Here is a 13,805-nt window from a genome sequence, read left to right on the forward strand (position 1 = left end):
TCAGAAGTTACTGCTCTATTCTAGATGAATAAGCAGTAAGGTACTCCAATCCTTTGAATTTTTAAACATTAGTGTGGTGTTGGAGTTGAATAACTCATACCAGAATCACCCACAGCTGGTCTGCCTTTCCTGACAGCCTTTACTTCTGGCAAGATAAAATTTGTAGTTATCTAAGAAAAGAAGGAAGGATGTGAGCAGTGTTTTTTATTTATTTTTAATATATTTTTTATTGATTTCAGAGGAAGGGAGAGGGGAAGAGAGAGAGAAACATCAATGAGAGTCATTGATTGTCTGCCTCCTGCATGCCCTCAGCTGGGGATCGAGCCTGCAACCCAGGCATGTGCCGTGACCAGGAATTGAACCTTGATCTCCTGGATCATAGGTTGATGCTCAACTTCTGAGCCACACCAGCTGGGTGCATGAGGAGTGTTTAAAATCCTCATCCCCCCTTCCTTCACACCTAGACCTTAGGTTGGAAGTTGTGCTGTAGAACATTGCCAAGTGTTTATTGGAATACAATTTGGCTGTTTTTCTTTTTTAAAAAATATATTATTGATTTCAGAGAGAAGAAGGAAGAGGGAGAGAGAGGTAGGAACATCAGTGTTGAGAGAGTCATTGATTGGCTATTTCCTGCATGACCCTTACTAGCCTGGGCATGTGCACTGACTGGGAATCGAACCTTAACCTCCTGGTTCATAGGTCAACGCTCAACTTTGGAGCGACGCCAGCTGGGCTCGATTTGACTCTTTTTCCATAGGAGAATGCAATATCTAATTGTAGGGGATTAGGTCATTCAGCATGACCCAGTTATTTTAGAACTACCAACAAGGCAGGCCTAGAAGATGGTGAACTTCTCAGGTGCCACTGTAGTAACCCCCCCTTTTTTAAAAAAAATATATCTGTATTGACTTCAGAGAGAGGAAAGGAGAGGGAGAGAGAGAAACATCAATGATGAGAGATTCATTGATCAGCTGCCTCCTGCACGCGCCCCCCCCCCCACTGGGAATAGAGCCCACAACCCAGGCATGTGCCATGACCTCAGTCTCCTAAGTCATAGGTCAATGCTCAGCAGCTGACACATGATGGCCAGGCCCCCTTCTTTTTATCATTTTTATGTGTGCTTCCTGATAGAACTTTGTCCAGTTTGTATATCTAAAAGTAGTATTAAAATTACTAAATTAATAGAGGTAAGTCAGAATACATATATTAGCAGAAAGTGAGCAAGAACTCACTTAAATGATTACAATTCCCACTTCTGGATTCTTAGTGGACTTTTAAGATGTTAGGGAAAGAAAGTTTAGAGTTTAGGAGCTAGGAGGTAGTGGTGCTTTCTTGAAGTGGGAAAAAATACAACTCCGCATCTACTGTCAGTAGTGATTTTAATCAGTTATTTTCCATCCTTCTCTAAGAACATGGCTATGCCAGCTCTTTTGGGGATGGCTATTCTTTTTCTTACATTTAGTTTAATTATTTACTGTAACTAATGGATACCCATCCCACAGAACAGAGCCTAAGGTGGTTGTATCAAGCATACTTCCATATAGTCTGCCAATGCTTTGCCTCTTGAGAATTTATTATACTCTTAGGTTCTGCATTTCTTTAATTCTGTTGAAGTCCCTTTATTTGTGTGTGGCTTTGATCTTAGTCTTTTCAATTTCTTGGCCAAGATTCCCCTTCAGAAAACACTTTGACCAGAGTTGGTTTCTGGTTCTTTTGATGTGATGATTTCTTAGACTAAGGTGGGGAAATGCTCTGATCACTATCCTGTTTTCTTCTTTTTCCTCCCTGACCTACCTGTTTCTCCCTTACACGCAGGAAGCATGTCTAGCAGTCCAGAGGAGATGTCTGGAGCTGAAGAGGGGAGGGAGACATCCTCAGGCATTGAAGTAGAGGCCTCAGACCTGAGCTTGAGCTTGACGGGGGATGATGGTGGCCCCAATCGCACCAGCACAGAAAGTCGAGACACAGATACAGAGAGCTCAGGGGAAGACAAGGACTCTGACAGCATGGAGGACACTGGCCATTACTCCATCAATGATGAAAATCAAGTCCATGATCGCTCAGACGAAGAGGAGGAGGAAGAAGAGGAGGAGGAAGAGCATCCTCGGCGTCGTGTACAGCGTAAACGGGCCAACCGTGACCAGGACTCATCAGATGATGAACGGGCCCTGGAGGACTGGGTGTCTTCGGAGACAACAGCCCTTCCCCGACCTCGCTGGCAAGCCCTTCCTGCCCTTCGGGAGCGGGAACTGGGTTCAAGTTCCCGCTTTGTGTATGAGGCTTGTGGAGCAAGACTCTTTGTGCAGCGTTTCCGCCTGCAGCATGGGCTTGAGGGCCATACTGGTTGTGTCAATACCCTGCACTTTAACCAGCGTGGAACTTGGCTGGCCAGTGGCAGTGATGACCTGAAAGTGGTGGTTTGGGACTGGGTGCGGCGGCAGCCAGTCCTGGACTTTGAGAGTGGCCACAAAAGCAATGTCTTCCAGGTGAGGCAAGGGAGCAGAATAGCAACTGAGAAAATCAGACATGAGTTAGACAAATTTGAGCTGTTGCCTATAGTGGGAACTGGTAGTAAGTTGTAGGAATTAAGACATTGAACTCAGTCCTATCTTGACTCTTGTAATACCTTAGAGGAGTTAATACACTGAAAGACCTATGGCAAGCTTTTCTTTCCTTGAACATAAAGACTATTGGAAGTCTCAAAATAGGTAGGGTGCTTAGAAATCGTCAGGAAGGTACCACACATGCCCTGATAGGAGGCATATGGTGTAAGAGCAGAGACTGTTGAGTCAGATTGCTTGGGTTCAAATCCTGGCCCTACCCTTTATTAGTTGTGTGATTTTGGGCAAGTTATTTAACCTCTATCCTCAGTTTTTTATCTATAATATAGGGCTAATAACATAGAGGGTTATGAGGATTAAATAGCAATAGAAGCTAAGCAGTTAGAACCGTGCCTGGTACTTAGTAAAATTTGATAAATGTTAGTTAGTATTGTTGTTATTCTCTGGAGATTTTACTCATCAGTGCAATACATCATATTGGTACTGGCCATTTATTCCTAAGCAGGTTCTCTCCTTCCCCAACATCCTCTTTCATTAACTTTGTAGCAAATTTTTCTTCATTTTCTGCCCTGGTAGGTAGAGTCCTAGTTCACCTGATCACTTATCCTGTACCAGTTCAACCTTCCAGAATCAACTGAAATGCCCTTTTACATTAGAGAAGTTTTTGTCTCTCCCTCTCCTCTAACTCCTGGAAGAAATTAGACTTTAACCAATTATGTAAAAGATGGCAAGCTAAATTTTCAGCTGTTTGGAAACAACGGGGTGAGTTGGGGTTCTCATATTTTTTCTCTCAAATTCATCGCCTCAATTTCTTTTGTTTGTCCCTTTTTTCATTCTTAACACCCCAGGCAAAGTTCCTTCCTAATAGTGGTGATTCTACCCTGGCCATGTGTGCCCGTGATGGGCAGGTGCGGGTAGCAGAGTTGTCTGCCACACAGTGCTGCAAGAATACAAAGCGTGTGGCCCAGCATAAGGGAGCATCCCATAAGGTAAGTCTTTGCCCCAAGGATGTGTAATCCAGTTCTTCTGTGGATCTCATCAAGGCTTCTTATATCTCTTTTTATTGTAGCCACCTGCCTCCCTTCTTTTAAATCTAAAATTTGTACATAAGGGGAGAAAAAGCAGCCACCATTCTAAATTTCTTGGAAAGCAAGTACTTGAGAGATCTGTAGATCTTGCACATGTAGTATTTAGTTGATTATACTTAGTCTGTAAGCTGAACCATAGTTTAGAGATCCTTGAGGTCTCCTGTTCCTTCCAAACCTTTAAACTTTACTCTGATCACTATTTCTGGAAGCTCTGTTTAGACCTGGGAATATAGGCCAAATAGTCATGGTGGCAGCCAGTGAGAAGCTGCCTAGTCTCAGAGTAGGTACCATGTTCTTCCATGCCATGGAAAGAGGATGGTCCTCTTAAAAAAACCTAAGCAAATATGTAGGTGGACCCGGACGGAGTATCCTTTTCTGGATGGCTCAGGCAATGTGAAAATTATGTATTTCTTTGAATCTTAAGTGTACCTCCAATGCACTAGATTATTTTTTAGAACTAAGATGCAGGGAAAGGAAACTTGGGCACCATTTCTTTCCCCATATAAGGGTGTGGAATTGATTTTATTGGAGAATGAGCCCTGATGACTAATGTTTTCCTGTGGTATCACTGTTCACATCCCTTGGGGACTTAGTTAAAATAGCAAATCACCTGTCATTTTGACTTGTATAGAGTAAGTAAGCTGTAAGTAATTTATAGAGAACAAGAGAGGATGGGCTTATTTAAATGATCTTTCTTGCTAAGACATTTTCAGTGCAGCCCTTCCAAAAGATAAAGGGATGAACTAGATAGCCTCTAATTCTAATCTTTAGAAACCTCATCCTTTCCCTTTTTTCTCCTACAGTTGGCCCTGGAACCAGACTCTCCCTGTACGTTTCTATCTGCAGGTGAAGATGCAGTTGTCTTCACCATTGACCTCAGACAAGACCGGCCAGCTTCGTAAGTATAGCAGTAGTACTTTTACAGAACTGGATCTCTTGGTCTTGAAAATATTTCACATGGCCTAGGTAATGCTCAGTTCTCTGGTCCATAAGAATGGTCCCTTTGTTCCTATGAGAAGCAGATTAGGGTTCAGGGGAGTTCCTTACTACTTTGTTGTTATTTGTCTGTCTGTCAGCAGTGAAGTACTGTTCAGTCTAACTTTGTTTCTAAAGCAGGAATCAGTTATCTTATTATACATGGGCTTTAACAACTTTCCATTCACTTGTGTGCCCCTCAACTTACCCACAAGAAGCATATTACTCTACAAAGCAGCTTAGAGATATGGTACTATATAGTTTCAATTCAATTATATATCAAAACATGTAAACAAACCAATTTTGAACAAAAATATTGGTAGCTATAGAACTGTCATATCACAGTTCATTTTTACATCATTTTGAGACTTGTGGGTAAATTGTATCTTTTTCAGCTATGTGATATCATAGCATCTTGTTTGGATCCAGGCAGCCCTGGTGTGTGTGTGTCCCTCTCCCCCCACGTGCACACACACACGGGAAATTCAAATAAAAAGCATATGGACAAAATGCAAATGTTCCCTCATGCACACCTCCCCATGACCCACTTTTCTGGCTATTGATAATCATTGTTAAAAATTTTGAATACCTGCCCTAGCCAGTTTTGCGCAGTGGTTAGAGCATCAGCCCACACTGAAAGATCCTGGGTTTGATTCTTGCCAAAGGTACATATCTAGGTTGCAGGCTTGATTCCCATCCCCAGTTGGGGCGCATGTGGAAGCCAACCAATCAATGTGTGTCTCTCACATCGATCTCTCTCACCTCCCACCCACCCCCTTCCACACTCTTTAAAAAGCAGTGGAAAAAATAATCCTCAGGTGAGGATTAAAAAACACACACACACTTTTTAAAATACCTTTCCAATCCTGTATGTATATGTGTGTGTGTGTGTGTGTGTGTGTGTGTGTGTGTGTATATATATATATATATTTTTTTTTTTTTTAATTTTATTTTTGTTTAAAATATTACAGGTGTCCCTTTTTCTCCCCAATAACCCGTTCCACCCCATCCTTCCCCCTCCCCAGTCCCTCTCCCCACCATTGTCCATGTCCTTGGGTTGTGCATATATGCATATAAATTCTTTGGTTACTTTCTCACCCTCCACCCACCCGGCCTCCTCCATCCTTCTGACATTCGTCAGTCTCATCTATGCTTCCATGTCATTGAGTCTATTCTGTTCATCAGTTTATTAAGTTCTTTAGATTCCACGTATAAGCGAGATCATGTGATATTTGTCTTTTGCTGCCTGGCTTATTTCACTTAGCATAATATTCTCAAGGTCCATCCATACTGTCCCAAAGGGTACTAGATCCTTCTTCTTTACAGCTGTGTAGTATTCCATGCTGTAAACGTCCCACAGGTTTTTTTATCCACTCATCTACTGATGGGCACTTGCGCTGTTTCCAGATCTTAGCTATTGTAAACTGTGCTGCTATGAACATCGGGGTACATATATTCTTTCTGATGAATGTTTCAGGATTCTTAGGATACATTCCTAGGAGTGGAATCACTGGGTCAAACGGCAGCTCCATTTCTAATTTTTTTGACTGTATATTTTTATATATCTTAATATACACACTTTCCCCATAAATGGGATAATTAATATATATATATAATCATATGTGTATATAGAAACATATTTGTTTCTGCAAGTTGCTTTTTTCGTGTTATAATGTATTTTGGAGATCTTTCTCTTGTCAGACCATAAAGGCCTACCTCACTTTTAACCATGACATATATATATTATAACATTGGCGTACCATTATTTATTTAACCATGACCTTGTTGATGGATTGTCTAGATTAGTTATTGTCTTGTTAGTCTTAAAAATCATTATAACAAATCCTGTATGCCAGTATTGAGTAAGGGATGACACTGATTTACATAGTATACAAGTAAAATAGTATAAGTTAATTTAGGGAATATAATCTTAAGACTGATTATTATTAGGCATATGTGTAGAAAAAGTGGTCTAGATTGTGGAAGAATTTCAAAAACTGCTTAAATGATAGAAATATTTTAGGCTTGCAGAAAGGATATACTGGTTATTTATATAAACCTTCAAGAGGATGAGGGTTGATAGATACTAGGTTTATACTGGAAAGGGAACAGGACTGGGTGACAAGGGATCTCCCTTCCAATACTAGCCTGTAGTTATTTAGCTTTGAGAAAATAATTTAATCTCTTGAACTGAATGATGTTTGTTATTTTCAGTTCTAAAGTTCTGTGGTTCTGTGGTAATGGAACACTAGCAAGTTTTCGAGAGGGGAGGGGAAGGACAAAGATGCAAAAAATGATGTGAGTTTGGTCTGCTCTGGTGAAGAGTTGTGAAGCAGAATGAGATCTTATCCTGTGGATTAAGATCAGAGGAAAACTATTGTTAGGCCACAAGGAATTGGGAATCTGGTTCTAGTAATGAACCAGGGTACTTAACTTTGGCAGATAGTTGAATTTGGAATGAAATGATGGCAGAAAATCTGGCTGAGATCCATTGGTCAATGGATCTAGGTAATAGATGGGATAGAAACAAAAAGGGGAACATAAGAGAAACTTTGCGTAGAAGGATGCCCAAATTCTGGATTTGGGCAATAAGGTACAGTGGGCCTTCAGAAGGTTTTGCTTTAGGGGTTGAAAAAGTAGTAGAAGGCTGGAATGAGGTCAGGGGCTGAATGTGAAGTTGGCATAGGGGAATTTTTCTTCTGTGTGTACACAGGGTAGGGCAAAAGTAGGTTTACAGTTATGAGTACCTGACACACACAAGTTTATTCTTGTATTATTTATTATAGTATTATTTTCCATGCAAACAACTGTAAACCTACTTTTGCCCCACCCTATATGATAGCTGAGTCTCTGGAAGCTGGTGAAATTAGCTAACATCTTAGGGAAAGAGGTCAATTTGGAGCTATGGGTAGATGTTCCTTTAGCCAGTGGAAGCCAGTTGGAGAGTTTTGAGATATTTTTCGAAGGGAATTTTTGGTCTGATCTGTAATTATTTTTCCATGTTTGCTGGAACATACCTGCTCATTAAAAAATCTGCAAATTTTAAGATAAAACTTGGTGGATTTGTTTCATACGGTTTTGTGTGCTGCTTCCCTCTGCCATGATTAATCCCCCCTCCCAAGGAAATGTTTTTATTGATTTTTCGAGAGAGGATGGGGAGAGAGAGAGAGAAACATCAGTGTGAGAGAGAAACATTGATCGGTTGCCTCCTGTATGTGCCCTGACCGGGAATTGAACCTGCAACCTTTTGGTGTATGGGATGACTGAGCCACCCGGCCAGGGCTGATTAATCAGTTTTATGGCACCATTACATGTTCTTCAGAAAGCTCAAGGTGCTCTGTGCATTTATCCACTGGGAAAGAGAATTGTTTGTTTTAGGTAGAGAAATTGCAGCATAGAAAGATTAAGCTCTTTGTGAGGATTACATGACAGTGGAGCCAGTACTTCCTAATCAATCCCCACAGTTTCCTCATTTTGCTTCCACTTGGCAACCTTTATATTTGACCCTTTTGAAAATCCAAATTGCTGAGAAAATGAGATAGTCCTGTGAAAAGAAGCAGCTTCTCCCACCGTTTTTCCATCAGAAACCCAATTAAAGTGCTCTCTTCTCCATTGCTAGTGTGTTCTTGAAACTTTTCCTTGATATGTTTTCTGCCTAGTGTTTTTGAGGGTGCTTGTGTTTTCCCTAATGACGTTCCTTTTTAATGACCTCTGTATACTATTCTTTTAATGGAAGGCTGCAGAGATTTTAAAAGCAAGTAAAATTTCTCCGCTTTGCCTAGAAGCAGGTCTGTAGGCTAGAGTGACTGACCATGCAGAGGGGATGCTAGAAATCATTTCTTTACAAGAAATTTGTTGTCATGCTTATATTTCTTTCAGTTTCCATAGCAACAGAAGTGAGCAAAACCTTAGATTAAAAACGAAAGCTAAAACCCAGGTCTTTTCTTGTATGTCTTTCCTTCTCTGTAAATTTACTAATCTTTATGATGTCATATTTGACTGGTTGGACGCTTAGATCTGGGAAGAGTATTCATAATGCTACCCTTAAGGTGGGACAAATTATCGCTAAAAGCCAGAGTCTTGTGGCTAAAACTCTGAAATTTTATAGCATTTTCTCAGGGCCCCATGTCCTCCTAAGGATCCCCCTTTTTTGGTGGTACAACCAGAAGAATAATTTAGAAATTATTTTCCAGATTTAAAAACAGCTGTCTTCAGGGTGATCACTTTGTAAGTTATATAAATGTCTAATCATGGAGTTGTACACCTGAAACTAATATAGATGATAGAACAGCTATCTTCATAAGAACCTCCTCTCCTAATTTGCTTCAGATAAGGAAAGAAGAATGCTTTTTTCTTTTGGATTGCCTCTGTGCTAGAAAACTGTGGCTTGTCATTCTGCTGTGCATTTTTAACACTGGATTTTAAGTTACACTTTTCTGGAATCTAGGAGATAGACTCTGACTCTTTTGCGATTCATCCTCCCCTCATTTCCTGCTCCCAGATGATAGGGAGTATGTATTTACAAATGAAGGATGGGGAGATGTGGATAGTATTGTCTGTTTAATGATTGGTTATCATGTTGGATTCCAGCTAAACTGAGAACTACCTGAGGAGCAATACTTTCATATACCTTTATACTTCTTGAGGAACACCAGAAAAATGACTTCACTACATTTTTTCCCCATCCTCAAAGTAGCATTTAGTAAATATGTGAAGGGGGGTTTTGTTGTCTTATGTTCAAAACAAACGTTGTTCTCTTTGCTCTCACTTGCCATGACTATCTGTACCTTTGGGAGAATATAACTTTGATGCTTTTCTAATCTTAAAGGAAGCTGGTGGTGACAAAAGAGAAGGAGAAGAAAGTGGGGCTGTATACAATCTATGTAAATCCTGCCAATACTCACCAGTTTGCAGTGGGCGGACGAGATCAGTTTGTAAGGTGAGTCTGTGGCTCTTCTGTGTCTTTGAGAGTTTGAGACTCTAATGTATTGTGTACTGTCAGGTGTCCCTATGGAAAGGCATGAATTGCCTAGGATCCACTAACTACCATCTTGAGTTTTTTACCCTCTTCCAAAAGAGTTTAGCTCCTTGTGAGGTATTCTGCTCTGTAAAGTAACAGTCTCTGAGGGATGGCCTAACAGGGATTATCAATTTTTAAAGAACTGTGATGAATTGACCAAGGTCCCCACATAGCAGTTAAGGCATAATCCCCAGTTTATTAGCAAATGTTGTATTGTAAATATCTTCCACCATTTCATGTATAAGCTAACATGCCTTAGAAGTTTTGAATGCTGGTTTCAGATACAGAAATTATTTGACTTGGGAGTACTCTGTGTGAAGTCGGCACTTTTGGCTCCCATTGTCTTGAACCACTTTTCTTTATCTGTAGTGATATTTTTGTTACTGTCAATATCTGTTGTAACACTGGCTGTTGAGGTATATCCTAAGGAAACAGACTTTATGGATTCAATCCCCAGGTGTACCAATTAGTTCCCATGGCCCTTAGCCATAAACTATCCCATCCCTGTCTAATTGGCCTGTTTGAGCTATAATTTTTGTTGTTGGGGTTATCAGTTTGAAAAGGAGGAGAGAGGGGATCACTAGATAAATGAAAGACTTTTTGTTTTCCTTTCCTGGTAGTGGGTGAAAAGTGTTATCTGCCTTTAAATGAGAGCACATTTTTTACAACCATTCTGAAGTTAATTTAAAATTTTTTTTTTTTAAAAGTAAGTATTTCTCCATAAAGAAGAAGGACAAAGAGTGTTAGATACTGAGGAATAAAGAATAGTCCGTACACCAAAATATTAAATATTTAAATAGTTTTTACTAATTTACTGACTTCCTGAAGTTTATGATGGCTTAGTGACATTTGAGAGCTGTGATTTAGACTTAATTTCGAAGAAAAATTTGATTATCAGATAATACATATTTGCTGAAGAGTAGTAACTGGTAATATAGCAGTCTCCTATTCCTCTTTTTTATTTTAATTTTTTTTTATTGATTTGAGAGAGAGGAAGAGGGAAGAGTGGGAAAGAGAGAGAAACATCTATTTCACTTATTTATGCATTCATTAGTTGATTTTTTTAAAATACATCTTTATTGATTTCAGAGAGAGGAAGGGAAAGGGAGAGAGAGAAACATCGCTGATGAGAGAGTTGTCATTGATTGGCTGCCTCCTGCACGCCCTCGACTGGGGATCAAGCCTGCAACCCAGGCGTGTTCCCTGACCGGGAATCGAACCAACCGCGGTCTCCTGGATCCCAGGTTGATGCCCAACCACTGAGCCACACCCTGCTGGGCCATTAGTTGATACTTGTATGTGCCCGGACCAGGGATCAAACCCACAACCTTGGCATATTGGGAGGACACTCTAACCAACTGAACTACCCGACCAGGGCCCTCTTTTCTTTCTCTGGTTCATTTAGCAAACATTTCCTGGCTATTCTCTTAAGTAGGATATTAAGCAAGGGATTGTGGAGAATACAAACATATATTCATTTATTCATTTGTTTATCGCTTACTGAACATCTGTGTGTTAGATACATACTTAACTAGATAGAGTCTGTGCCTTTGAAGAGGATTCTGGAGAAAGATACATATGGATTACAAATGTTAAGTAACGTACTCAGTATTACTCATTTAGTAAGTGGCAGAATTAGTATTTGAACTCAGATCACACTCCTTAAATGTAGTAAAAACCATTTCACTATGCTGTTCTTCCTCACAAAGGAAGTATTAAAGACAATGAGAAATTAGTATTTTAGGTAGAGGGGACAGTATGTTTAGAGGTAAGTTAACAAGATGTGACATGACATGGTATGTTCAAGGAAGCATAGTTTTTATTTGTTGTTTTTTGTATAATGTATGGGACCTTTGAGAAGTAGTAGGTAACCATACTAAGGAGTTTAGATAGTTTTTAGTAGAAAGTACAAAATTGCTGAAGAGATTTAAGCAGGAAATTAATATAAAATTTTGCATTTTAGATATAATTCTGGTGATAGTATAAGCAAGGAGATTGGTTTAGAAGGATACTATCTATTATCTAGGCAAAAATTGATTAAGGGTGGAGAAAACAGGTATCATCAAGAAATACACCCAGGGAGTCTAATTGACAAGAAAGAAATTAGTTCTGTAGGAGAGAAAGGACCTGATTTCTGGCTTCGCCACCTAAATTTAGGATAATGCCATTAACAGAGATTCAGGAGAAGGGATGAATTTAGAATGGGTTTAGTTTTAGGAGAATGAGTTTACTTTTGGCCATCTTATTATAACTTCATTTGGCATGTAGGTATAATTCTGGAGCTCAGTAACTTTGGTCTGGAGACACAGATTATGAGACATGTTCGCATGTAGGTGGTAGTTGAAGCATTGATAATGGAATTTGATCACTAATGGAAAGTATTGATCAGAATTCTCTCTCCTATCTCCCTTTGAGTCTCTGGCGTCTTTGAGAATATAAGGAGAACTATGACCCTTCTCCCTGGAAAATGCACATAAGCAGTTTCTGGATGTTCACATGTTACTTAGACACTAGTTAAAGTTTCCTAATATAGAGTCAGGACAACTTAAGACTAAACCTCTGGGGAATGTCCATATTTAAGGGATGGACAAAGAAAAGCCTATCACCAGCATTAAGGAGTGGTTGGACATTAAGGAAAGAAAGTGTTTCAGGTGAAGGAGTAATGAACCATGTCAGGACAAGAGAGGAAGGCCTGAAGAATATCTGGTTGGCATTTGCAATTTGGTTACTAATGACTTTAGCCAGAGAAGTTCAGTGGTGAGTTGAGGGCCAAAGCTAGGCGGGAATGGATTGAGAAGTGAGTAGGAAGTGAGGAAGTGAAAATACTGATTGTAGATCACTCTTTTCATAATTTGACTTTAAAGGGGAAGGACAGAAAGAGCAATAATAGCAAAGGACCGCCACTAGTAGGAGGATGTTTAGAAAATGGGCAGACAGTGATGAGGAAGAGATTGAGAATGGACTGATCAACCAGAGTCCTTGGAGGGATGAGATTAAGAGCAGCTGTGGAGCCCAGCTGGTGTGGCTCAGTGGTTGAGTGCCAACCCATGAACCAGGAGGTCGAGGTTCGATTCCCAGTCAGGGCACATGCCTGGGTTGTGGGCTCCATCCGGGGGGGGAGGGGGGGAGTGACGTGCAGAAAGCAGATGATCAGTGATTCTCATCATTGATGTTTCTGTCTCTCCCTCTCCCTTCCTCTCTCTGAAATCAATTTAAAAAATTGGGGGAGAGGAATCAACCAGCTGTGGAGGTTCTGAGATCGAAGGGGAATAATAGGTGAAGACAGATATTGGAGCTGTCTTATTCTTCACAGTATTTCCAGCACCTGGGATAATACTTGGTACATGATATGTGTCATAAAAATGTGAATGAATGATTAAAATTTGAATTGGAGAGATGAGGGAAGATGAAGATAGTTTGATGCTTGATGGGAATGAAGGAAGGAGAGCAGGCGTCTTGAGATATAGGTGGTGATTTGTAATAGTTGTGTGGTATAAGAAGGAGAACTGGCCAAATAATATTTCAAGAAGGAATTGAAAATCTACTGACATACAAGGTATAGTCTCTGCCCATGAGTAACATATTGAGAAGATAGCATACGCACAAAAAGCTCTATGATAATGTTATTTCCATGCAAATAAACAGTAGGTGATACAAAGCTGAGAAGAGAGATAAGCCACTTCAAACTGGTATAACTGAGGATAACCACTTGAGATGGGAAATACCTGAATAAAAGAGGTAGGGTTTGGAAGAAAGGTAGAAGAGGGGAGACCTTCTAGCTTGGTTAGGGAATGTTTTTCATCTGACCTGACATCCAGGTGTCTGCTGTTCCTGCCACTACATTAAGTTGCATGTCTTCAAGCAATCAGTTTGTAAGTTTTTGACATTTTCATTTCTTCTTCCACCATAGGATTTATGACCAGAGGAAAATTGATGAGAATGAGAACAATGGAGTACTCAAGAAATTCTGTCCTCATCACCTGGTAAGATTCATGAAGGGCCAGTGGCTCTAGGCTTCCCTAACTTGACCCCAAGGCTCCTCCCAAACTTGTTGCTATGGTGGGAAGAGCTTGAACTTTTGAGTCAAACACCTGGATTTGAATCCTGGCTCCATCACTTACCAGCTTGTGATATTGGGCAGTCACCGTACTCTGTTGGCCA

The 13,805-nt window shown here is 40.2% G+C and overlaps 1 protein-coding gene across 1 annotated transcript in view; it reads left to right on the plus strand.

Moving 5' to 3' along the window:
* DCAF8 (DDB1 and CUL4 associated factor 8) overlaps positions 1 to 13,805 on the plus strand; it is a 41,156-nt gene that overhangs the window by 18,804 nt on the left and 8,547 nt on the right. The window contains exons 4-8 of the mRNA XM_016214729.2: positions 1,816 to 2,486; positions 3,410 to 3,550; positions 4,453 to 4,547; positions 9,453 to 9,563; positions 13,555 to 13,627. Coding sequence (XP_016070215.1) covers positions 1,816 to 2,486; positions 3,410 to 3,550; positions 4,453 to 4,547; positions 9,453 to 9,563; positions 13,555 to 13,627 — 1,091 coding nt within the window. The remainder of the gene's footprint in view (positions 1 to 1,815; positions 2,487 to 3,409; positions 3,551 to 4,452; positions 4,548 to 9,452; positions 9,564 to 13,554; positions 13,628 to 13,805) is intronic.

This window comes from Miniopterus natalensis, chromosome 19, assembly GCF_054644295.1.
Source record: "Miniopterus natalensis isolate mMinNat1 chromosome 19, mMinNat1.hap1, whole genome shotgun sequence".
Taxonomy (NCBI): Eukaryota; Metazoa; Chordata; class Mammalia; order Chiroptera; family Miniopteridae; genus Miniopterus; species Miniopterus natalensis.